The sequence below is a fragment of the Xyrauchen texanus genome, chromosome 7, assembly GCF_025860055.1.
Source record: "Xyrauchen texanus isolate HMW12.3.18 chromosome 7, RBS_HiC_50CHRs, whole genome shotgun sequence".
Classification (NCBI taxonomy): Eukaryota; Metazoa; Chordata; class Actinopteri; order Cypriniformes; family Catostomidae; genus Xyrauchen; species Xyrauchen texanus.
In genome coordinates, this window is record NC_068282.1 from 13260074 (window position 1) to 13287336 (window position 27263).

At 37.5% G+C, this 27263-nt stretch overlaps 1 protein-coding gene across 3 annotated transcripts in view; it reads left to right on the top strand.

Moving 5' to 3' along the window:
- Positions 1–1963: 1963 nt before the first annotated feature.
- LOC127646176 (metabotropic glutamate receptor 2-like) overlaps positions 1964–27263 on the top strand; it is a 64378-nt gene continuing 39078 nt past the window's right edge. For 2 of the 3 annotated variants that reach the window (XM_052129662.1, XM_052129664.1), the window contains exons 1-2: positions 1964–2571; positions 21294–21993. In XM_052129662.1, the coding sequence (XP_051985622.1) occupies positions 21484–21993 (510 nt within the window). In that variant the 5' untranslated portion in view covers positions 1964–2571; positions 21294–21483. The remainder of the gene's footprint in view (positions 2572–21293; positions 21994–27263) is intronic. The other variant, XM_052129663.1, reaches the window with a different exon arrangement.

The following is a 27263-nucleotide window of genomic DNA, read 5'->3' on the forward strand; positions in this document are numbered from 1 at the left end:
CCCACCGGGTACCACTCATCTCCACTACAAATAGGAAAAAGAGGCTACAATTTGCAAGAGCTCACCAAAATTGGACAGTTGAAGACTGGAAAAATGTTGCCCGGTCTGATGAGTCTCGATTTCTGTTGAGACATTCAGATGGTAGAGTCAGAATTTAGCGTAAACAGAATGAGAACATGGATCCATCATGCCTTGTTACCACTGTGCAGGCTGGTGGTTGTGGTGTAATGGTGTGGGGGATGTTTTCTTGGCACACTTTATGCCCCTTAGTGCCAATTGGGCATCGTTTAAATGCCACGGCCTACCTGAGCATTGTTTCTGACCATGTCCATCCCTTTATGGCCACCATGTACCCATCCTCTGATGGCTACTTCCAGCAGGATAATGCACCATGTCACAAAGCTCGAATCATTTCAAATTGGTTTCTTGAACATGACAATGAGTTCACTGTACTAAAATGGCCCCCACAGTCACCAGATCTCAACCCAATAGAGCATCTTTGGGATGTGGTGGAGCAGGAGCTTCGTGCCCTGGATGTGCATCCCACAAATCTCCATCAACTGCAAGATGCTATCCTATCAATATGGGCCAACATTTCTAAAGAATGCTTTCAGCACCTTGTTGAATCAATGCCACGTGGAATTAAGGCAGTTCTGAAGGAGAAAGGGGGTCAAACACAGTATTAGTATGGCGTTCCTAATAATCCTTTAGGTGAGTGTGTATATATATATATATATATATATATATAAGTAACATTATGCCACAAATGCTGTTGCTCTTGTATTGGACCTGGAATGTTTCTTAAACTAATGTTAATGTATACAACTTTGAATGCAAAAGTAAAATATATTAGTGTTATGTAGAAATTAACCTTAACAAAGATCAATAAATGCTGTAAAATATTACTCATTGTTAGTTCATATGAACTATTTTATCAACTAATGTTAACGAATGTAACCTTTATTGTAAAGTGTTACAATTTAAAAAAAAATATTAACTTGCTTCATGTTAAAAAGTGCAGACACTAATGTTTTTTCATTTACACATGCTGGTCTTCCACATACTTAATAAGCACTGATTGACAAATGTATCCCACTAATATTTATGCCCTAAACCCCTTATGGGTAATTCTCTCCCTTTGTAACATAGCAATTTACCCTGATCTTGTCTGTGGTTGATATGTGAGTGTTCGTCATTGACAAAACAACAACAAAACAAATCAATATAAGTGCAACAATTTAAGAGCTCCAGCTGGTTCCTTATCTTCTGAACATTTTTCCATGGGATTGCAGCTAGCTCAGTGAAGCTTAGTAAAGGAGGAGCATTGAAATGACCTCTCAGCAGGGTTCTGGTTGGCCAGCTGCCTTAACAAACTCAAACACTGACAGATATTAGTGTACACAATTTTAGCATTAAATACTGAGGGGAAAGACAAGAGTATGGGAATGTTAGGCAAGAAGTTTTTGATCCTGATGTACTTCATCCAGCTATGGTTCTTCCCTACTATTTTTCGTTGATGGAGCAAAAATAAACAAAGTAGCTGTCCATATTGTCTTTTAAAGCCTGCAAACAATCATGTCTACTTTGCTGACCGACCATTTATGATGCTCTAGTCTTTAACCAACAGAACGCGAATGATAGTATCTCACAAGTTATAAAACATATGCCAAGATGGTGTGATTGTTGCTCAATGGGTAAACGCACAATCTATGTTCGCTTTGACTACATCCTCTCGGGACCTCGTGCCCTCTCACGAGCTTCCCGCTCATGACATGTAAGAACTTGACTATCGACCCGAAATAGGACATTGATCCTATGACGTGTGGTTGTGACAAGCCAACCTTAATATATCGGCGTCACAGACCGGTCCTTGGCAGATAACACAAAAATGTCGATTTCTGACGTCTTTGTGACATTTACATATTCTCCGTCTCGCTGAGCAGATTTGGGTGAAGTTGCTGTTAGCACCCTCAATAGTTAATTGCGCAATTATGCGGTCGGCGATGACTTCGGTTACCATGTTGTTTATAGACAACGTTTCTCTGTCAGTGGTCAGTAAATTATAAACTCAAGGAGCTGAAGATATCCGTCGAGGAGTCGATATCTTGAGCTAGGTTTAGACATCATCGGACAGAGGGTCTTCAAATCAACGCAAATCTTTTTTTTTTTACAATCATGAATTGGCATTATAAACTGATTTTAAGTTGATAGACAAAAATGGTGACACTTAATTGTAACAAATATATTGCGTTAACACGCTGCAATAAGTGGGCATAGTGGAGCAAGCATTCTTTAGCATTTTATGATCATTCAGTCTCAAGGAATCCAATGACGCGCGTGACGCCTTTTCAGTTTTCAGTACCACGGACAGTTCCAGGCGCTGACAGCGTCTCCGCGCAAACTTCATCCACTGAATGAAACCTGAATTGCAGTAGGCTATGTTTTAAATGCAGCAATAGAGTAATACGAAACTGTCACCAAGGATACGAAGAAACTACAGGGACTTTAACCCAGTGTCTTGAGGGCTATCCGCCTGGAATTTGTGGATGTGAGGTGAACTGGACAGGTCAGGTAAGAACATTATCATTTGAATCATCTCTGATGATAAATGTGACACGTTTGATTTCTTGATATAGATTTCGTTACACTAGGGGTGGAAATAAAGAGACAAACTTAGCGTTGTTATTACAATTGATTAATAACATGCATAGTCCTGACACCTGACACAATCAAGAATGTTCATGAAATGTTCACTTTGAATCATAATGCAATGCAATGTTTTCCATTTGCTCAAGATTCCGTTCAAAAATCCACTTGCTCACAAAGCATCTGATCAGATAAACAGTCGCACAGGTAACAACATATCATCACATATTGCTATCAATAGAAAAACACTCTCGCTATGGGTGTGTCTGTAAACGCATCTCTTTGGATGTATATGAAAGGCATGTACAGCCTATATCTGCTACCGAGTATTTGAACTTTATTGTCCTTAAATTGTGGCTTGTTGCTGCATGTTCAACAGTCTCGCAAAGAGCAAACTCTTTCAATCAATTAGCTTCATATTAAGTTGACTGTTTAAAACCCCATTAAAACAACTACAAAGGCGCTTAAAAACGGTTTAAGTCATTTCAAGCTTTTGATTTTAAGACTTCACACCTTTCTGGAACTTCGTGAAACACGAAGAAGTTCTACATATGTTGCGTGTTCTATAATAATGTAACTTACTAATTTGACTACTAATTTTTTTTACTCTATATCTCCACTTCCACATCTTAAAGTCACACGTGATGCCTGTTTTGTTTCACTTTTATGGTCTGAAAATATAAGTAGATATTTAGAGTAAAAAGGGATTATCGATATATTTCTCACCCACACCTATCATATCACTGTTCACAACATTCACTGTTATGGACCTACAGAGCTGAAATATTCTTCTAAAAACCTTCATTTGCATTCTGCAAAAGAAAGAAAGCCATGTTTCTGGAATGGCATGATGGTGAGTAAATGTCATTTAAATGTCGAGAGAGAATTTTCATTTTTGGGTATAACTAGACAATGAATATAGAAATGAAGTAACTATATACGTATATATATATAATGGCAAATTATATTAGCATGTACATTATATATACAGAATTTAAATTTCGAAATTAACTTATAGAGACAATAAATAAAGAAAATGGCAAAATACTTACAGTTTGCTGCTTGTGCTATTACACATAATTCCTAATTTCGATTTGAACACTCCCCTCCTGGTTTTCATTGATGCAAAATCATCAATGACTTTGTCAAATCTGCCCAGCAATCACATGGTTGATACTTATTTTCTCAAGACCACTGAGTTGATCCTGTGTCACGATGTAGGCCCTACATTATGGTTATCTTGTGTTTGTTCAGAATGTAGGAATGCATTATGAACATCTATAATCCTAACAATTGTCAGGAACAACAAGAGGCACCTGTCTCCCATCGCGATCTTGCGAGCTCGGGGCGGGGGCGATCGATCAGGTGCCCTGTGGTGCCGCCCTAGGCGCCTGACTATATAGCCTATGCCAGGATCCGCTACTGCAGTGGTGACTACTACAGAAATGTGTAAACAGTAGTTTGATTAAACGGTCATTTTTATCAGACGAACAGTATTCATTAGCACACCTGACAACAGTGCACTGTAATCATTCACGTTTATCTTGTCCCTTCAGACCATTAAAGTTTAACATTGCTCCTCTTGCATAAACATTTCGATTCGTTTTGTTAAGCATTTGAACAATGTTTCTGAAAACAATCTTTAAATCAGCATGGTGTTTTTATATCCTAGAATGTGCGATTTTGTCAAAACCTACGAGGGCAGGATGTGAGAGTAACAGTGTCTATTGATTTGCTTTCTTGCCTCTATTTAATGTATATAGTCTGCATTAAAAATGTAAATGCAACGAAATACAAGTCGTTTCACATTTGTGCTGAGGCTTTTTGATGAGCAAGACAAGCTGCCTTTTAAAAATTACAGGATCGAGAAGCGGCGAACAACCGTTAGGCTGTTTAGTTTAAATAATTAAATTTCGCGCCGCACATGCTCTTATCTTTTACTGTGAGGACTTGCTGCAAAACGAAGACCGCGACGCACAAAGTGTCTCTTCAGACCTAATGAAAACCACTTCACCTGTGTAGCAGCCGCCCAACGAGGGCAGTTGCCCATAGCCACATATGTAAAGAGATATGTGTTAGAGAAAAAGACATGAATGGAAGCCAATCCTTCAGGTCTCGCTTTTGAGAGAGTGTCGAAGCTGCGATCACCGTCATGGCGTGTAAAAGTGCCTTATCTGCGAGTAACACAACCGCATTGAATATTGAACGACAATAAAAATCAGAATTGCTAACACAGAGTTCACCTAAAGTCTGCATAGCCTGGACAACAAGCTATTAGGTGAAGAAAGCAGACAGGAAAAGGGTCACAACGACGTGATATGTCACAGATGCTGACAAGCATTTGTGGCGGGAAAGAGTTTCCCGCGCCTATGATCGCTAACGGTGATGAAGACAATCAAAGCAAAGTAAATAAATGAATGGATGTTATAAGAAATCAGTGTGAGAAAGCAGTTCAGTCATAACATATTTAGAATGTGTCAGGAACCATAACTTAGCATCACATTAATTTGAAAAATATCACAATATCCAGTGATTATAGGCTATACCAAATGGATATATTTGTCCTCTTTTAAGTCAACCTGAAAACAAAATGGGTCCTAGTTACTTTCTAATCTATATCCCTGGTCTTATTGTACATTATTGTGCATGTTCAAAGATATACTATTTTAGTCTTCTTAATCCTGGTGCCAGCCAAATGCAGAAAGCTACACAAATTTCCACAAAATTTAGAAATCAAATCCTCAACATCTTGTGAAGTTGTATATTAAATGTATTGGCTACATGTTTTGTGCTTTCAGCTAAAGTGTTGTATTCACAGCCCAACTTTTGGCTGATGTCACCAAGCTCTATTATCCAATTTGATAATGTTTACCAATGGCTGTTATATTCAATCCAATTAATTCCAGAAGTCCTGCATATAAGACAATAGGCATGACAGTTGAGCCAGTGTTTTAATAAAACAGATATATATCTTATTTCTTTGTTCCAGATAATCACAGATCTTTTCATTAATGGATCACTTGATAAACAGCTGTGGTTGTATAAAATGTGGCAGCTTAATTAATTCTTATCAAGGTAGTAATAGCATAATAAAGTTTAGTTTTATTCATATCAACTCTTTGAAACAAAGTGGGGTTAATTGTGCATTTTATGGTGATTAACAGGTCAGCCAAAACAGCACGTTCATTGATTCAACATTGTATGAACATTGATTTTGCTCATTACTTTCCACATTGATTCAATGTTTAATCAATGATCTTTGCTATTATTTACACTGATTAGTAGGAGAGCTGCTTTATCCATTAACATTTGCAAACACATCAACTAAACTTCATCTCTTGGAGGGGAAATTTATGTGTGAATAATACATTAACTATTATGTATACATCTAGCATATTCCATAGCAGAAGTTGTGAGTTCCTTGTCAAGCTTCTGATAAAACACTTTCAGAGAAACTGTGGGAATGTGCGAATCCCTGGAGAGACTCATGCACAGAAACATGAGAATATTTGTGGATCTGTGCAATAGTGCACATGTGTATATCTCTGTGTATTTCTGATACAATGGGAGACATATGTAAATATTGTAAATAAAAAAACAAATGCAGATTCTGAGAAATAAAGGTAGACATGTAGTGACATTTCATCACAGTAGGTCTGTCTGTTGTGTACTTTTCCAACAGGAAAAAAAAGAACATGTGCGAGCTCACTCAAGCTCCCAAGGGTGTCAGAAAAAAAACATAATGTGACGTATTAGGCTTGCACTAATGTGTTTAAAGGCAGAAGGGAAACCCTGTATGAAGTGGTTCACAGGTCCCAAGTGATTAGGATATGAATAATGTATCGATTCTGAGTGTGAGGGGAGAGAGCATATAGAATGCAAAAATCTCAGCATAACTTGTGAAAGCTAAATGTATTTTTCTTTGTAAAAGACTCTACAGGCAGTAATTAGAGAAAGTGAGAGATGAAGAGCGAGAGATGAATTATGGGTCGTTAAATTTAATAAATGTTTGTCCAACATTAAAAACTATACCAATAGCAGTGGCGATGCAAGGGAGGGGAGGGGGCTTAAGCCCCTGATTTTTATGAAGATTTACACACGTTTCTTGTAACAAATAAAATATGTTTTATCTTTGTTTGACTAGTAGTCCATATAAAGCCCCTGCATTTGTAGTCAGCTGTGAAACACTACCTGTTCCGGTCAGTAGGTGGAACAATTGTCACTCGGCAGGTTACATCAAATTATCATTGTTTCAAAGAGCTGATTAGGTAATATGTGTAAAAAGTTAGACATTTCACTGCTCAGCGAATTTGAGAATTTCTAACTTCTTTGCTTAAAGTAATAGTTCACCCAAAAATGTAAATTCTCTTATCATTTACTCTTGCCATCTCAGATGTGTATGACGGTCTTTCTTCAGCAGAACACAAACTAAGATTTTAAGAAGACTATCTCAGCACTGAAGGTCCATAAAATGCAAGTGAATGGGTGCCACATTTTTGAAGCTCCAAAAAGTAAATATAGTCATCATAAAAGTAATCCATATGACTCCAGTGGATTAATTCATGGCTTTTGAAGTGTTCTGTGTTAATCCAAAACTGTTTTCATAACTTTAACCCCTAACCAAAACCCCATCCCTAAACCTAACCATGTAGTGTAACACTTTACCCTACCCTGAGTGAAAACATAACCATTATATTAAAGTTAAAAGCCCTGATGTGTAATCCAGAAGAAAGCAACACTTTCGGGTTCCGAATATGTGTTGGTGCAGTGTATGTGATTGGTTGATGTATAAGTCGTAGCAGGGCCATGGACATTTTAAGGGGCAGTGGCTCAAACTGAAAAATACATATATAAATAAATAAACGAACAAAGAGAGTGAAGATTTCAAGAATATAAAAATGTTAATATGTGGATTTAATGTGGATATTTTTGACAATTTTCAATCTGGTTTCCGATCGCATCACAGCACAGAGACAGCGCTCATAAAGATAATAAACGATATTCGCTTAAATACTGATACAGGCAAATTATCAGTACTGGTACTACTCGACCTCAGTGCTGCATTTGACACTGTCGATCACAACATACTTCCTGACAGGCTGGAAAACTGGGTGGGGCTTTCTGGGATTGTCCTAAAATGGTTCAGGTTATACATAGAAGGGAGAGGTTATTATGTGAGTATAGGAGACCATAAGTTTGAGTGGATGTCCATGACATGCGGAGTCCCTCAAGGCTCAATTCTTGCGCCACTCCTGTTCAACCTGTATATGCTCCCAATGAGCCAAATAATGAGAAAGAACCAAATTGCTTACCACAGCTATGCAGACGACACACAGATCTACTTAGCCCTATCACCTAACGATTACAGCCCCATTGACTCCCTGTGCCAATGTATTGATGAAGTTAACAGTTGGATGTGCCAAAACTTTCTTCAGTTAAACAAAGACAAAACTGAAGTCATTGCGTTTGGAAACAAAGATGAAGTTCTCAAGGTGAATGCATACATTGACGCTAGGGGTCAAACAACTAAAAATCAAGTCAGGAATCTTGGTGTGTCTCTAGAGTCAGACCTTAGTTTCAGTAGTCATGTCAAAGCAATAACTAAATCAGCATACTATCATCTGAAAAATATTGCAAGAATTAGATGCTTTGTTTCCAGTCAAGACCTAGAGAAACTTGTGCATGCTTTCATCACCAGCAGGGTGGATTATTGTAATGGACTCCTCACTGGCCTTCCCAAAAAGACCACAAGACAGTTGCAGCTCATACTGCCAGGATTCTGAGCAGAACCAGAAAATATGAACATATCACACCGGTCCTCAAGTCTTTACACTGGCTCCCAGTTACATTTAGGATTGATTTTAAAGTATTATTACTGGTATATAAATCACTCAATGGGCTAGGACCTCAATATATTGTAGATATGCTCACTGAATATAAACCCAACAGATCACTCAGATCATTAGGATCACATCAGCTAGAAATACCAAGGGTTCACTCTAAGCAAGGAGAGTCTGCTTTTAGCTATTATGCCCGAGCTGGAACCAGCTTCCAGAAGAGATCAGATGTGCTCCTACAGTAGTCACATTCAAATTCAGACTCAAAACACATCTGTTTAGCTGTGCATTTACTAAATGAGCACTGTGCCACTGTGTGTCCGACTGTATGTATGTATTGTATTTTATTTTATTTTATATTCTAAACTGTTTCAATTATTCTTATTTTTTTTTATTCTTATTTTAATCTCTTCTATGTAAAGCACTTTGAATTACTATTGTGTATGAAATGTGCTATATAATTAAACTTGCCTTGCCTATTGATGTGGTGTCCAATCCCAATCATAACACATGAATGAGATGGGGAGTCTCGATGGGCTAAGAACCTTATTTCTTGCAACCCTAGCAATGCCCCTTACCAACAGATCTATATGAACAAACAATAAGTCAAATATTGTGCAGTATTCAAAAAAACGTATCTAATTGTGTTCCTCTGCAATCTCTTCAACTTTTCCACAGTCAATTTCACCATGGTTTGGAGGTTGTGGGAATTTGATTGGCAGCATTTTAATAGCTGTTTACTGTATTTCCTGTCCTGCACTGGATGGATATCATTTAAATTTCAGTTACTTTATATTTTATGATCTCATTATTAGGGCCCTGCATGAAAAGGTCAGCACGCGCCTTTTAAAATCTAACATTTACCTTATAAAGCTTTATAGAACAACTGTTACAGTAGATGTTATATTTAGCAGATATCTTACATCAAGATAACAACAACAATTATTTTAACTTCAAAAAAAGTACTACTTCTTCAGACTGATTTCACTGTAAATTCAGTAACAGTAGATCAAAGGTTCTGCTGCTGAAACCGAACTGTGCTTACCACACAAATTCGAACCATTGCTCTCCAGTGGTGGTGTTGAACACATAGGCAAGTGTCAATAATAAAACTGAAAGTTGTAGCTCCAATTTCCAGGTGATATGCCACAGTCACATCAAAACAAGTTGTATTTTTAGTCAACAGGTATTCATATTTTATTAACTACCCTTTAACCCAAACCCCAACCCTAAACCTGACCATTACTGGAGTAAAAATGTAACTTTAGAGGGAAAATGCAACCTCTGAAACATGCTCACGATTGTTTATGTGAACAAGATTACTTCCTGGTTCCCACAGGGCTAGAACTTGTGTCTTGTAGGTTGCTCATCCAATCTGAAGCAACGTGTCGATTTCACGTGTGACCATGATGTGTTTTTCACTATGGCGGCAATTTAAACTTGAAAAAAAAAAAGTCTGAGAGACTGGGTGCAATCCATTGGAAAGTGTTATTAATATGCCTGTAAAGGGATCAATGGAAAGGAGGAGGTGAGAACCGGCTTGATATAAATTATATTTTTAATATAAAACTTAAACAAACACACACATGACGGACATGTCCGTAAACGATCTCTCTCTCCCGCACGATCCTCTGCAGTCGACCTTTATCCCTCTCGGAGGCTTGATTAGCCTAAAACAGGACCGGGTGTGTAGGATCACGACCCAGCCCCGCCCTCCTCCCTGCCACATTCATCCCTTGTTCTCTCAGGCTGGGGAGCCCCCAGCATGACGTACACCCCCCTTCCCTTGGGGAGGGCGTGCCCTAAGCCCTGTCTGCTGGCAGGTCATCCCTATCTACCTGGACGAGGAAGGGGACAAGGGGAGGAAAACAAAAATAATTAAACTGGGGGGGTACTTCCTGTAACAGTGTAGTATTGCCCAAAAAAACACAAAAATGTAAAAGAGAGGGAAAAGGCCAACGCAGAGCGGCAGTGAGAGAGAGAGATGAAAAAAACCAAAAACTCTTACTCGCCAGTTCTCCGATACGCCACAGCTTGTTCCTCGGCCACTCCTCTACCCTCTATCGGACGACAGCCGCGCCTCTCCAGGCGGATCAGAGGCAGACCTCCAGCCCCTGGCGGACGGAACGCCCCCTCCGCGTTCTCGGGGAACAGAAGGGGTCTCCCCCGCCCCTGGCAGCTGTTCTGCTGCTCCAGGCGGTCGGCAGCAAGCCCCTCCTGGCTCGCGGCCTGCGGTCTGAAACCCCACTGTGTTTCAGCAGCCGGTAGGCAACTCCTGCGCCCCTGGCAGTGGCCCTGACTGCTCCAGGCGGTCGGTTAGGAGCCCCTTCTCCCCTCTCGGTCAGTGGCCGTCATCCTCTTCCAGGCGGCCGGGCTCCTCGTCCCCCGGCAGATGGCTGTGGCTGCTCCGTTGGGGTGGATGGTAGTGGCGAGAACTCTACTACAGCGTATACCTCCTCCTTCCCGGATTTCGGCACCAGTGTAAAGTATTCAATGGAAGGGAGGAGGCGAGAACCGGCTTGATAATATAAATAATATTTTTAATATAAAACTTAAACAAACACACACGACGGACATGTCCGTAAACAATCTGTCTCTCCCGCACGATCCTCTGCAGTTGACCTTTATCCCTCTCGGAGGCTTGATTAGGCTAATACGGGACCGGGTGTGTAGGATCACAGCCCTATTCCAGGGTTTCAGCTCTACTTTTGTAGGCAATCAAGGAATAGGAATCAAAACATGTAACGGTTAAGAACTCAATCCAGTGTAATGCAAGTTCATTGGAGGAAAGGAAATAAGCATTTCTAAATGTTTGGTTATTTACACTGAACCTGTGGCACGTGGAACCAATTTTACCACATCGTTTATGGGTGTAGGGCAACCAATAGTCCTTTTTAATTTTTTGTTTATTATACGATGCATTAAAACCAGTTCTGTCTACATTTTGTCATACAAACAACCAGTCAATAATAAAACTGAAAGTCTCTCCAAAATCTTGTGATTATACATTTTTAACATTACTTGAATCACAATTATGCAGTATCATTTAAATGTTAAATATATATTTTATTAGTTACAACGTACTGTTGTTTGGAAATTATGATTTCTAGCAGACTTCTTAGGTTTAGGGAGTACGGTTAGTGTTGGGTTATAGTTTATATCCAGGTAGCACATTAATAATTTGATATGTAGTTAACCTATATATCAGTTAGTCATTTTGATATTTTAATTATTGTAGTTTTTAAGACTAGAGTAAGATGTTAGGCTCAACAATTGACTTTTTACCATTTAAATATGTATTTGCATAGTGTATGTTAGAGTTATACTGTAAATAAGAAGTAGCTCATTTTAGTACATTATAATGTGTTTTACTGAATTGCTTCCTCTATTGTTTCTATCGTTTATCAGCTTGGCTTACATTTTAAAGATATTGAGGAAGGGACGATCATCACAGGCTCAGCTTAAGAAATGGACAAAGCAATTTCTCCACATAGCATCCATGTAATAACTTTACAACCTTTTTTTTTTTTAGCTCTCATGTAGTGTTAGAAAATTACTGGCAAAACTATATACATATTAACTGTGCGCATAGTAATTAACATCTAGTGGTGGTTCTTTGGTTCTAAGATAAAAGATGATTTAATGTTAGTAATTTAGGAGTACCAACAATCATATATCAAAGAGGAATGATATCTTACCATTATTGTGAGGTAAAAATGAGGATCCACTCTGCAGGTGTCACTCAGTCACAGTTTGTAAGTTCCGCCAGAAAACAGCACGTTGTGTACTCGTTCGTGTTTAGAATTTTCCTATGTAATAAGTCTGGATTGAAATATTTATGAAAAATGGGACCAAAAATGGACAATGTCCATTGTTTCACCACAAACACCAGAGGATCCCCTGAAGTTAAATTATTTTGGCCTTATGGGGTGATTAACTGTCACCCCCCCTCCCCCCACCCCCAATTCCGAGCAGTGCTTTTGGTTCATGCATAATCAAATGTGGTGATGTCTGAATGAGTGACTAATAAATTAGTTGTTAATTCAGCTTTCTTTTTTTTTTTTTAAGTGAATAACCTGTGCAGGAAATCACTGAATTGTTTCAAGGTTGGACTTTCAAGTGTTCAGTACCTGTACCCTTCTCTAACGGTCATTTTCAAGGGCCCCTTGGAGTGAGCAGTTGTACACACTTCATTGCAATTCCCCGTTCAAATGGTAGTTGATGATGTGGTTGCTTAAAGTGCTCTAAGGCTTCAAAACCTCATTTGGCCCACAGCCATGACTCTTTGGATGGTTATCAAATAACGTGCCCTCTGGGTTGTGGCATTGCACTCACAGCTGTACAGATTGGATTTGCGGCTTGGAGCACCAAATTAAAAAGACATTTATCAATTTGTTGAAAATGTACTGCAATCCAGCGATTAGCAGAAATTTGAAGAGTAGTTCTCTCCTTTATTGTATTTGGATTTATCACTGCCAGGATGGACCTGGCACAGCGGCACCTCAAATCAAGCTGGGACTGAGAGAAGCTGTCATTTACTTACAAGTGTGTAATGTGCATTTATCTTTTGGCTAACTGTGGCAAATGGAATTTACAAATGAGCATTTACGATTCGAAGGCAGTTGAACATTTAAAAGATGAGTGATGTGGGTCATTTTAAATAAAGCAACAGGTTGGTTGGATAAGGACGGGTTATCACATAGAAGTTCTTGGATTGCATTTTAGTTTGATTTAAAATTACACCCACACACATACACACACAAACAGCAGTATAGATGCCATACTCACAGGAAATTTCAATTTTGTCGTATGAAATGTAGTTTAAGGGGAAGCCTGACATTTATTTACATAGTTTCTCTTCTCTAATCAGTTCTGCCTTGTGAGAAAGGACCCATATATGGAATTCCTCTTGCTCTCTTTCCTCTCTCAGCCCAGTGGTTACATCAAAATGACCTCTCTTCTTGATGTGTTATTACCATATTCATGCCGGTCTCTTTGCCAGCATGAGATTGAAAATACCGAAATGAATTAACACTTTGTGAGTGTCCGCACAACTCCTCCTCTCAGTCCCTCCTCTTTCTTATTTTCTTTTTTTCTCCCTGCCTCTGTCCTCTGCCAGCATCTCTCACTTACTCTGCTTCTTCACACTGCGTGGCTGGAGCAGTGTTGAAGACTGGCAAAAGCAGAGCCATCAAATTGAAGAGGCCATCTGTTGAGGCAGAAGATACAATGAGAGTAGAGAGGCAGAGAAAGAGAGAGAGAGAGAGGAAGAGAGAGAAAGTTGCAAAGACTGTATATTTAGAGAAATGTATGGGTGTTAAATTGCCATGTATTTACATAATCTGAATAAATGTAAATGTGATCTTCCACTCTAGCATAGTTACACAATGGTTGCACAGTGAACTGGCATATCTCTTGTGTAAATATGCAGTTACCAGAGACATCTCTGTAAGTGGAGATAAATAAATAGCACAGTCAACATGAAAACAAAACCGAACTTATTTACTTTCTTAATACACATTCCTGGGATTATTGTTAATGATTCCTCAGTACACATGATTCTAAAGAAACTAATGTTTGTTTTATTAATCTTTCTGCTCTAATTTTTTTTTCTCATTGAATATCCTGTTTTACTTGGAAATACATTACATTATGGAAGTACAATGGCTTGTGAACTGTGTTCTTGTTGGCTTTAAGCTCCTTTAAAAGCTACATTTGCTAAGGGTCCAGAAACTGACCCAGATGTTTGACTGAATCTCTTGGAGTCCACGGTTTCATTTTTCCTGGTTAAAAGCAATTGTAAAAGCCTTGTATCACTTGATTTGTTTGCAGGAATGCTTGGGGATGAATTCACTAAACATTTGAGTCAGTTTTGCACATGGGATTTCAGTCTAAAACCCTGCATCTTTTTCACTAACCTTCCTAAACCAATCTAGTTCAACCAACGCAATTTCCACTTAAACTGTGCTGCGTTTTGAGTATTTAAATTAAGTCATTGTCATTCCTTTCCATGCAAACATGCCTCCTTTCTATGTAAATTAGTCTTATTACACATTGTGCGTCATTCACAAAAAATGCCTGCCACAGTTTAGATTGCACTATTACCGCCGGATGAAAGCAGGTGCTAAAACAATATTTTATACATTTTAGTGTACATTTTCTATCGATCATGTCAGCAGTACTTCATCAAATAATGATCAGATTACAGAGAAGAGCGTTATAACCTGGCAAATATTCAGATGTGCGGTGTAGTCAAGCACACTTTCGGCATGTTAAAGAGATGATTCAGGTGTGTGGATCACAGTAAAGAGTGATACTGTTCAGTCCTGGCAAAGTGTGTCAGAATACAGTGGTCTGCGGCATCCTCCGCTAAATAGCACTCAGAATTACCCAGCAAGATCTAAATTGTGTGTGCAAATTGCATTCAGAAGCAATTTTGTCGGTGCATTTGTGGCGCTGCATGATCTCAATAATTGCTTTAGTTATTCGGGTGCTAAACCAGCGCAGACAGTGTGTGCAAATAACTGGCGCTTATACCTGGCACTATTCATTCTTCGTAAATTCCCCCCTTAGTGTCTACAGTCAGAAAATTACTCTTTGGCTGAACTTGATTCAATAATGGACGGTGGTTCCACATGTTTGAAATGCGTCTTCTTAAATCAAAATTACTATATCATTTTAATTTTAATTCTTCAAGTAGAGGGAACCTAACTGAATCAAGTAAACCCGACCAAATGTAACATGTCAAAATAAGTCAAATGAAACTCTTTTAGTGATATCCTAGCTAGGAGGGAAAGGTTAACATGCTAAACACATGCTGGTGGGAAGCACTACTGAGTGCAACTTGGTCAATATGCTATGGTTAGCACAGAAATTGTTCAATGGATAAAGCAATATGTAGAATACTTAAAATGTATTGGTCCTCAGCGTAGGCTCAAATTTCTCTCTTAGCCATGATGGTAACCCCCAAAACAACAACATAACAACAATTCTTTTAAATCTCAACATAAAATATTAAAAACTAACAAGTCTCCTCATTTATTTTCACACATAAAATAACAGAAATGTAACATTTACACAACCTGTTAAGCCCCATGCAAAGCATGCTGGGAACTAGAAATTCTCTGCCCAGTTACAGTTAACCAAGCCAAAATGTTTCATGTTGTCCCAGTGCACATGGATTAAGAAAAGCTGACAAGACCCTTTTTTAGTTGAATCAACTTGAGTAATATGAACATAGAAGGACTGAGTAAAACCGACGAAAAAGTAACGTTTTTTTTTTGTGTGAGTGTAAATATTTAAACATCTACACCTACATATGAAAAAAGCCAATGGTCTGACATCAGTTTTTAATAAAAAAATCTTGAACAGAAATCTGGAAAAAAGAGATATACGAATAAGTAAAATATGTATGGATTTATGCCTCTATGTATTTTTATGCTTATTAGAGTAACACATCATTAGCTTAGCAAAATGCTAATTTCAAACTCTACTGGAATCAATTATGAGGGAGACCCCTGTCCTGAATTGAAAAGCTCAGAACGCTGAAGAGCCACGTGGTGAACAGTTGGAAACCTAAGTGTTTTACAGAACTGCTGCCTATGTAGGGCACTCCAGATAACGTTTCATGATGGTTAGGATGCTGCCTTAGAAGGCAGCTTAATTTTTTGTGTTTAACCTGTGGTGTTTTTGCAATTATTGGACAGACTAGACTGTCCAGGGTTATCTTATTAGTATTTGTAATCTACATGTAATTTACATCTACATTGCTGTATGTTTGAATAGATACTAAAATGTACAAAAGTATGATGTAACCACACTTTATGTTTGAATACCTACAAACAGTAAAGAGAAAACATTGCTTTGTCAGATGAAAGTCTTATTTTAAATATCTTTTTAGTGACAGTATTGCTCACATACTGTATTTTCATTCTGACTCCACTATTGTTACAATCCACAATAGGTTACTTTGCCATTTGCTCAGAGCTGTTTCCTGTCATCGCTATATGGCATTTTCAACACTGTCTAGTTATTTTCCTATTCATATGCACCAATCCAAGACAAATGTCAATTAAAGATCATCTTCCTTTCTTAATACTTGCTCTACTGCTGTAAGAGCATCAGGTATTATTTAAAAGGCTATCATCCAATAAATCAATTCTGTTGTGGAGAACAGCGGTATCAAATAATCTTTATGGTTCCGAAGGGATGCAAGCATGCAGTAATCCTTAAGTGATGCGCTTCAGGAGATGTATGTTTTAAAAAGATATAGCCAATTTAAACCAACTTTACAAAAATTCCCACAGGAACTTCTTGGCCCTTTTAGCCTCACTTCTCCTCTCACTCTTTCCCTTCCTTTCACTCTTGTCTGGCAAGTTTCCATGGAAACAAAGGGTAGGGAGAAGACCCTAATGAGTTAGTGTGTGTCTCACTGAGATGAACACATATAATGTTAAGATATGGACACACACACTCCAATTCCAAAACATTCACTTTCATGCTGGCTTTTTGGACAGTGTTGAGGAGAGAAATATAGTGAAGTCACTCTAAAATTAATAGAAGGGCAATGATCCTTCATTGGATGTTTATGACACACCTCCATAGGCGTTGCTAGACCCTATTTTGGAAGGCTTTAGCTACCCTAAAATTAATCTCAGCCCCCCTAAAAGTCTGTTACTCAGCAATCAGTATGCAAATCTTTTAAACGGTCTATTTCAAAAGGTGTTGGTTCACTATAACAATTATTGTCATTTCATTAAAAAGTAAAACCCTTTGATGTTGAACAAATAACACTTTTTGCCTTTTTTAGGGGTGTATATTAGTATATATTTAGTTGTTACAAATGTTACACTTGTAAGAAATTTAAAATGAAAGTTTGAAAATCTTAATCTTACATTTCTTCATCCTTTCATATATTTAATAATGTATAGCCACCTTTACACTCCACAGTGACCATATGCTGATTCTCATGCATAACTGAGAGAAATCAAGACACTTGATTTCAACGCATCTCTGATGCAGCTTTTTGTTTACAGAAACAATGCCTAAAACTGCATGTCCATATCCACATTAATTCATTTCAAAACTCAGTTTTCAGTTTTGCTAATGTCATCATTTTCCAAATGGATTGCATTTCCAGAGCATTTTGAGTCATTTTTGGTGGAGGAAAAAACATCTCTATTGGGAATAATTGGTGTAAACTTATAACCCTAAATTTCAACGCTTTTGCTGGCTTAAAAGCACTGGCATTTCCTTGAGCAAATGCACATCTAGTTCCAGAATCAGATGTCACTAATATTTTTGAAATCACTGTATGTTATTACATTACTTCACTCATTGAATTTCCAGTTGTGTACATTTGAAAAGCCACTGTAATGTTAAAGCGGCTGTAAGTAAATAATATCTATGCGCACACACCATCTCTTCTCACACTCCAGGAGATGAAACCCCATAATTATATCACAGCACCTGAAAGCCAGACTCAACACCTCTTAGTATGTGTGAAATTAGTATACATGCTCTGTGTCGAAATGTGTCCGTATGAGAGAGAAAGAAAATGAGAAAGGGAAAGATGCCTATTGCCAAAATTTGCTTACAATTAGCAAAACTTGAGTCATTATTCAATCATGCTATTTTGCTTGTCTATTTTGTTGTTACTGCATATTTAAAGGTCAGAGTCAGTTTATGAGTGTACATATAGGTAAGCATATGTACTGACGTGTGTGTCTGTGCGAAGCAGCTGTTGGCTTATAAGCCATCTGATAGTGATCCTCTACATAAGTTCATTTGCGCTAGCTTTACACTACAATGGTCACACTGTCCCCCGAGCACAAAGTCACACACACAAACACGCACATGCACGCACACACAAACAGGCAACAAAACCCTCAATGGACTAGCCAGGTCCCTAAGGGAAAGGGGCCTTATGGAGCTGATACCTTGGCCCTAACAAATACAGTAGTCTAATGGAATTAAAGAGAAATTCTGAGAAATTCACTGACATATTTTTTTCATCAGCCTCTGTGCTCACTACCACTGATAAACAAAAATAGTGTTAGTACTAAAGGGTTTTGAAACTGCTTACTGGATTGAACTGTTAAAATTAACTGTTTATATTTTCATCTTAATAATGTGTGGTTTATTGTGTGATTCAAAAATCTTGGAGTCTCTTTTTACAAAAATAAATAAATCTGAAACAATTACATATAAATTTGGCATAAAAAAGAGGCATTCATGATCAGTATTGGTAGATTACTTCAAAAATGTAATCTGTAACTGATTACAAATTATACAACTAAAATGTTCAGTAATGTAACCTTTTAGATCAGGGGTCGGGATCCTTTTGTCACTAAGGAGCCAACTTTTTTTATTTTTGGTTGATGCATTTTTTCGAAAGAGCCATACCACAAACGAATAATTTACTATTTTCAAAAACAAAGTTTTTCAATAAAATACATTTTTTATATTGCCCACAGACTACTCAAAAACAAACAAATATGCAAATATTAAGAGGTAACATGTTGCAATATGGAATTGAGCACACGTGTTTGTGCGGGTCTCCATAAAATTAATTCATTTTACGTCATGAAAAATATATTTCTCTTTTGGGCTGGGCGATATTTAAAAAACATTTCATTGATAATCGCATTTAAAATATCAATATACGATTATATGGTCAATCCCCAAGGTCGGTAAATATTTTTGCTTTATTGATTTTGCTTTAAAAATGTAATTAATTTATTGAAACACAAAAAAAGAGTTGCGTTCACAATGTGTAAGAGCGAACTAAACTCATCGGAGATCTTCTCATAGACTACATTATTCTTGCAAACAGTTTTCAGTTGAATGAAACGGAGAAAAAGGAGTGATAACTCTATACAAGTGCTTGTTTCATGAGACAGGGCACGCCTCTGAACAGTGAATCAGACATGAGCATTGACGGCAAATGAAGTCTGTTCTTAAAAATATAAGGTTTTGGTTTCTTCAAACACGTCAGCATTTCATGTAATGTGTTACACCGAGACACCTTTTGCAGTTAGATGAGCAAAATTACTCGAGCATGAAATGCATTTGGAGAGGAGCTTGCGAACTGGATTGAGTCTCGTCGCATATTCCGGGTGCTATATCACACCCTGGTTGCACATAAATAATAACGAACGTTCATGAAATCACTCGTAGAAAATGCTCTTAACAGCTAAGATCAATAGTTATTGGGAAACGAATCCCAGAACCATATGAATGTTTGTGTGTTGGAGAAGCGTTTTCATTGCACTCAGAGCTCACTGTGCACACATCAGATCAGACGTGAATTGGCGGCTTTTCTTTCGTCTGTTCTTTAAAATATAATCAGGTTTCGCCAAACGTGCATCTTTGTGTCTAGTTTCTTGTTATATATCTCTCTGAAAAGTCTTTCAGGTCACCTTCCACAGTGGCTGGTACATCAGCAAAATACTCAGCATGAAAAATCTGCATTTGGCGGGTGTTCATTTCAAACCTTGTTCACCAGAAGCTGGCTGTAAAATTCGGGAGAAAGGAAACCAAAACAGTGTCATTGACTTCAAGCTTTGAAACTGCACCCACACTTTCTGTTGGAAAAGTATCTCTAGAAAGGTTCATACGTTCATGTATTGGTCAATGGTGAGAGACCCAGCGAGTCACTTGATTTTTTAAAAAGAGTCACTTGTGGCTCACAAGCCATAGGTTCCCGAGCACTGTTTTAGATTATACAATAGATTTTAGATATGTTATAATCTAAGACTGAAACAGGTAATTTAATCTATATGTAATCATGTAATCCATTAAAGAAACTGTAATATGATTAAAAAGAAATTTGTAATCTAATTACAAGTAGTGATTTTTGTAATCTGATTATGTAAACCAGATTACATGTACTCAATTACTACCCAACAGTGTTTGTGATTCTGTAATTTATTTCAAAGATAACATTCTCTCATGCCATTCAAGCATTGTCTTCAGGGCCTACTGTATATCCATACAGAACAGAAATATTATGTATCCCCTGTCATGATCTTGATGTATGTTATTGAAATTGTTTTCACAAGAAAGATCTGCTTCTGTACAATTCAGTATGAATATATTCACAAAATTTAATGCATATAGCATGTAGCTCTTCTAAATGAATCATTTGTTTCATGATTCCAAGTTCTGCCATCTGCACTTAATGCTCTCAAAACCATCAATTTAACCACTAACCATTAACCTAACCTTTGACTTTTAAAGAACACACTCCATATCTCATCCATGGATATGAATCAACACTATGCCATATGTCCTGAGGTGTAGTAATAATATTAAAGTAATGGGGAAGGAATGTTCAGGGATTATATATATATATATATGTATATATATATATATATATATATATATATATATATATATATATATATATATATATATATATATATATATATATTTTATTGTAACAATATTAAGATCAATTGGAATCCAAACACAAAAATGTTGAGTATCATGTTGTTCTAGACAGATGGGAGTAGGTGTTGCTGTTTGAAAATTAATGTGCACATTTGAGCGGACACAACACGGCTGGCTGGCTAATGTAATCACATTTACTAAACACAGTGTACAAATTGTATTAATTTTTTTTAAGTGAGGGGGACACGTCTCCCACGTATTCTCTACCCATGCCAATGTCCAATCTGTTTTGAAATAAAAACCTTGACCTTAAGAAAACTCTCTTTGAAAAAACAATCCCATTGGCAATGTTTAGACAAAACTGTCATTGTTTCTTTCAGCGATGCATCTAAAACAATCTTTCTGTTTGATCCACAGATTGTGATCTTCTCTAACAAGCGGGAGATGGCAATGATGCTTGAGTTTGCCAACGCCTGGTTACACGCACACTGAAGACTGTTTGAAGTCTTCTTAGCACATCTTCAGTACCATCCCTTTCCATTTAGAGAGAGGACCAAAGACTGCTAAAAAGGGATTGACCTGAAAAGCATCCAGACCTTTGCTCACAATGGTTAAGAGGTCAATTAATTTTAGAGGTCACGGCCCCACCTGGCCCCTTCATTTATCTCTACTGCTGCTTTTATTGGCCAGGACACCCCAGGCTTTGGCTGTCCCTGGCTACAACACTGATGCCTCCAAGAAGGAGATCATAATCGAGGGGGACCTAGTGATTGGAGGCCTGTTTCCTGTTCATCATAAGGGAGAGGGGGCACAGGACTGTGGCCGTATCAATGCCCAGAGAGGGATTCAGAGACTGGAGGCAATGCTGCTAGCCTTAGACGAGATCAATCAAGATGATCAGATTTTGCCTGGGGTAACGTTAGGTGCCCACATTCTGGACACTTGCTCTAAGGACACATATGCACTAGAGCAGTCACTAGAGTTTGTGCGTGCTTCGCTAACGAAAGTGGATGATAGTGAGTACACATGTCCAGATGGATCCTACGCCATCCATGACGATGTTCCGCTTGCTATTTCTGGAGTGATTGGAGGCTCCTACAGTGATGTGTCAATACAGGTACTGATTCCTGTCACACATTTTAAAAATGTGTATTCCTCTGCATTCCATTACATATGGGAAAATTACAAGCTAGCACTTTTGTCTTCCTACTAAATTAATAATCAGATCAAATGTCAAAATGTTGCAAGTCATAAATGTGCTTCAGGGATCATTTGGATTTCACTCAAAACTGAAAAATCTACAATAGCAACTTAGATTACACTTTATTTCTATAAAGTATTTAATTCTTTGTCAGTTTATGCTAAGCTAAAATGCTATAACTAGCCATTTTATATGCACGTTACCAGACACGATCATGTTTTTTATCAAGTAAATTCACGTTGGATCATAATTAATTTTTTTCCAGTAAGACCTTTGATATTAGGGGAAAAATCGTATTCTTGATAATGATTTTTGTATCATTTTCCTGTAAAATATCAAAAAATCCTTAGAAGCAACACTGCATAAGATATTTAGGTTTTTCAGAGAATGTATTTTTAACATGTGAGTTTTTATAGTCAAAATAAGTGAAAAAAAATCTACCAGTGCAGATGAAGTAATCCAAAGTATTTAGAATATGTTACTGACCTTGAGTAATCTGTAGTGGAATACGTTTCAAAAGTAACCCTCCCAACCCTGTCCATATGCTCAGTCCATCCAATTTGCTGCCAACCATGTGGCGAGTCTTTGTATTTCCTGGCACTCCCTAGGATGTAAGGAGCAGACAAGCTGCAGATGTTAGCTTTAAGGAATGAAAACAGAGACAGCTTGATTATGTGCTCAACAGATCTCCTCTTGAAGGTTTAATATGATATGAGAGAATGAGACAGTGAGAAATACTAATTAGAATAAAATGTGTTGAGAAATTGATTTATCAACAGTAATTCCTGCAGTATGTGTTGTTAGCAGGGCAAAGAGTGATGAAGGTGATTCATCTGCACACTACAGTGAATAAATCCACATACTGACGGGGTCTTGTAGTGGGATAAGGTTACTAAACACCTGACTAAACACTATCCTGGGGAGTTTATAGGGATGATATAAATTAAATGATATTGTTTATTATTATGCTATTGATATGTAATAACTAAGTCCTAACAATTCATCTTTAATTGTGCAAAATATTACATTATTGTCTGGTTCGATTTGATGGTGGACAATAAAATGGATGTGAAACTCCCATAGACTTACACTTATATGGCCATTTTATTCAAGCCATATAGGGAACAGAATATCATAAACACCTGAGTGTGGGGTCTTGACTTAGGCCGGTATGCAATCATAAAACACACCCTAGCAACCGCATAGCAACTCTGGAATCCCCTCACTAATACTCCACCATACCAGTGTGTACCATCTAGAACTTGCGTTCTTCTTGCAAAGTTCTTGAATCATTGGTTTTGGTGTGACAGGTATTGAGGTGCTTGTTAAGACTAAATGCAAATACCAATAGTACTTTTAACAATATAAATCGTACTGAACTGAAATAACAAGTTAATTATTTACCCCTATAGTAGAATGCTGGCTGACGAATAAATGCTTTAAAATCGCATATTAAATCAGTGAGAGTCATGCTGTTGCAGGAGTAAATAAGTCACTCAGTGAGAAAGAGAACTTTGTTCATTCTTTCTTTTTCAGAGTTTAATTACTTCAGTACCCACGCAGAGACATGGGATGCATTAATAATGCAGATTAAACAGACAGAGAGAGAGAGAGAGAGAGAGAGAGAGAGAGAGAGAGAGAGAGAGAGAGTTGAGTGTATGGTTTGTGTATGAAATGTAATTTTATCACACAGAGATTCTCTCACTCTCTTTTTTCTGCTCTATATCCTTATAATTGTCTTCAGTTTTTCTACATGTAAGACAACTGTTGGTGTGTCTCACACACATGCTCACACTTACTGTACACACATTGTTTATTTCCACAGGCAAGCTAAAATTGGACACTTCGGGCAGTAGAAAGGGATCTTTCCTGAAGGGCTAGTGAAAGTGAAAATCATCTTTCAGCTCTCTTCTAAAATATGTCACGGGGGAATCCCTGTTACTATGCCATTTTCTTCTGCTTAGAACCATTACATAACTAACAAATCTAAAAATGCTAGGAAAGCTTTTTTCTCATGTTACTTACTTTATGTAAGAAACAAGTATTGTGAACTTATAAGCCTCCTCCAATAACTAGACATCATGGCAAAGTACATATGTAACAAAGAGACTTGGCTGACAGCAGTGTGATCTCACTATTAGCTGTGTGGAGTCGAGTGAGACAAGCAGGTGGCTGCCTTAGGCTTTTCGTGGTACCAGTGTAAAGACTCTCTTCACCCTCATTTATTGGCATCCTCTCCTATGGATTGATGAGAATGGAGGGCTTTGACAGCACACAGACAAGGCAAAAAAAGCTTTTAGGGCACAAGAGCAAGAGAAAGAGGAAGTGAGATGTTTAGAGAGTCTGATGAATGAGATGCAGTTTTGGTTGAGGTCAGTATTTGGGTCCTCTCTCATAAAAGTGCATGTCCTTGCCTAGCAGCTATTTATGGAGGTGCTGTTCCAAAGTGTCTGCTCTAAAGCACAGCCCCAACTCAATAAATCTGATACATATGTCATCTGCTTGATAGTACATAAAAGCTGGATGGATGTAGACTGGTTTACAGCACAATACAAGTATGTTTACATTGTTTAACAGATATCAATGCAGACATACATCTCCTACACAGAAAACACAAGTTTTGGCAATGTAATGCTGATGGTAAAACTATGCAATAATTCCCATAAACCCTTAAATGCATGGTAATTTTCCCAAACATTCTTACATATTTGGGTCTTTAGAGACCCGGCACTTAAATCTATCCAAAATGGATGTACAAAATGTCTAGATAGTGTCACATTTTCAAAATATAAAAAAAAAAAATTACAAAATAATAAAATAAAATATATTTTGATGTTTAATTTTTCATAAATCAAAGAGATAATGCATCAAATCAGGACAAATCTCGAACAGGATTAATTATTTTCACACTGAAATTGCATGAGATGCAACTACCTGTCAAACACATATTGAGCTACCCATAACACATAAAACACACATCAGCTGCACCAAAGTTACACATATGTATTTTCTCAGGCATTTATTGAGTCTAATAGATAAACAACTTATATATAAATAGATGAAGTACTCCCAAATGACAATAGTTTATAGTGTATAGATCTCTCTTGTAATAAACAAAGAAATCCTGTGATAGTAAACTTAAATAGAAAATAAATAATAATAAAAAATATATGGTTTATGGAAATGCGAAAAATACCTGACACTCTTACATACCTCGGGTCTCTAAAGACCCTATATATTTTTGGTACTTAAATCATTATTAATTTTTATTTTGTGTGTGTGTGTGTGTGTGTGTGTGTGTGTGTGTGTTACACTACTTACACTAGCGAGGAGGTGCTCGCTAACAGCACTTGCCCCTACAGTCTGTTCAGGCTAAATGGGGGATCTTTGTTACACTACTTATAAGAGATAGCATTAATTAAGACACACGTTCTTACAATTACAAATTAAATGCATTGAATGCACTAATGCACTCATGTCCATTGCACTGGCATTAATTAAGTCTTATCAGACAATTATAAGACAATAGTATTGACAGTATTCTTTCACGCCCTAGTCATACTCTGCTTCTAGATTTCCTCCATCCATTCCCCTTCATGGTTTCCCCATGTAAGAGAATGAAGCCTTCTTTGAGTGGCAGTCGTTTCATAAGTCATGGCTTTGTTTGTTGAGCTTTCTCTTGTTGAACTTGCTCAGACTGTCTTTTGTACCCTTCAAATCACATTCTTGAAATCATGCTTTGAACTGAGCGATTGATTGTTTGCATGAAATATTCTTGACTCTTTTGCCTGATTTTAACACAGAGGGTTTTTCCTCTCCTTGCTGACTTCAGAAACTCTTGTTGTGATTATATCAGTCTTAATTTGGTTCATGAGAAAGGTCATTCTTATCTCCGTGTGACCTAATGTTCTCCAGAATTAATGGCCGTGTGTTTAGCATTTTTAAATAAAAATGAAGAAAAAAAAAACGTATGCACATCCAACCTGAGTTAGGCACAGGTGCAAGACAGAATGCAACCAACAAAGAAAAAAGAGAACAGAAAAAATGGCAAGAGTCCGCACACTGATTAATTGGTCTTTATTAGCTTGCATTTTCTTGCAACGTTTTTACAGCTATTGCCATGAATCACTGTGCAGACACTTACCATATTTTATTTGTTTATATTTTTTACCATGAGGTATGAACAGATCCTAAACTGGCCTGTTATACAATCTGTACTTATTGAATCATGTTACATACTTACATTTTTGATAAATAATTTTTATGTGGTTTCCTATAAAAATAAACACCAGATGTGCTGCACCAATAATAACTTTTATACTCTTTCACACAAATCATGAGTAAACCCACAGATTATCAGTCATAAATACTTTCTGCCATGTTCCTCACTTAAAGCTTTCTTATAACATCAAAACACAAAATCACTGATAACGTGCATAAAATGTAAGGTGCTACATTTTTACATTTGCATTACGTAACCAACTATCAGCTTGTTCAAGCCCAATAAAATTGCGCAGTAGCTCAACTGACAGAGCGTAGCACTTGCGATTTACAAGTCCTGAAGAGCATGCAAGATGGCACATGAGCACAATTGGAACCACCACAAAATGACATGGTTTCTTCCGCAATTGTGCTTTTCATGTCAAATTTCAGGTGTTTTTCAAGTTTAGTTTTAAGGCAAAATAAAAAGAAAAATGTTACCTTTAAGTAAATAGTCTTCAAAGTAGTACACTGTGATCCGATTGATGCAAACCTACTTTCACATGCCACTTATGCAAAACTTAGGAACTTGTAGGCAAGCCCAGTGACATTGTACATTTTTGCATCTGTCAATGCTATTTTTCAATTGTTTTCTTATGTAAACATGCACTAGACGGACGTCTTTGAACGTTGTGAAGCATCTCGCTGTTGTTCACCCTCTCATGCAGAAGTGTCAAATTTTTTAGACACCTTGACAAGTTAAAAAGTAAAATGAGTCTCCAGACATATACATTCATTCATTTGGCAGACACTTTTATCCAAAGCGACTTACAAAAGAGGAAAAACATCAGCGAATCATCTCAGTGGTACAAAAAGTGCCATATTACAAAGTTTCACTATCATCAGAATAGTAAATCCGGGAAGCTAAGCTTTTTTTTTTTTTTGTGACCGGTTAAGTGCTTTTGGAAAAGATGTGTTTTTAGCCG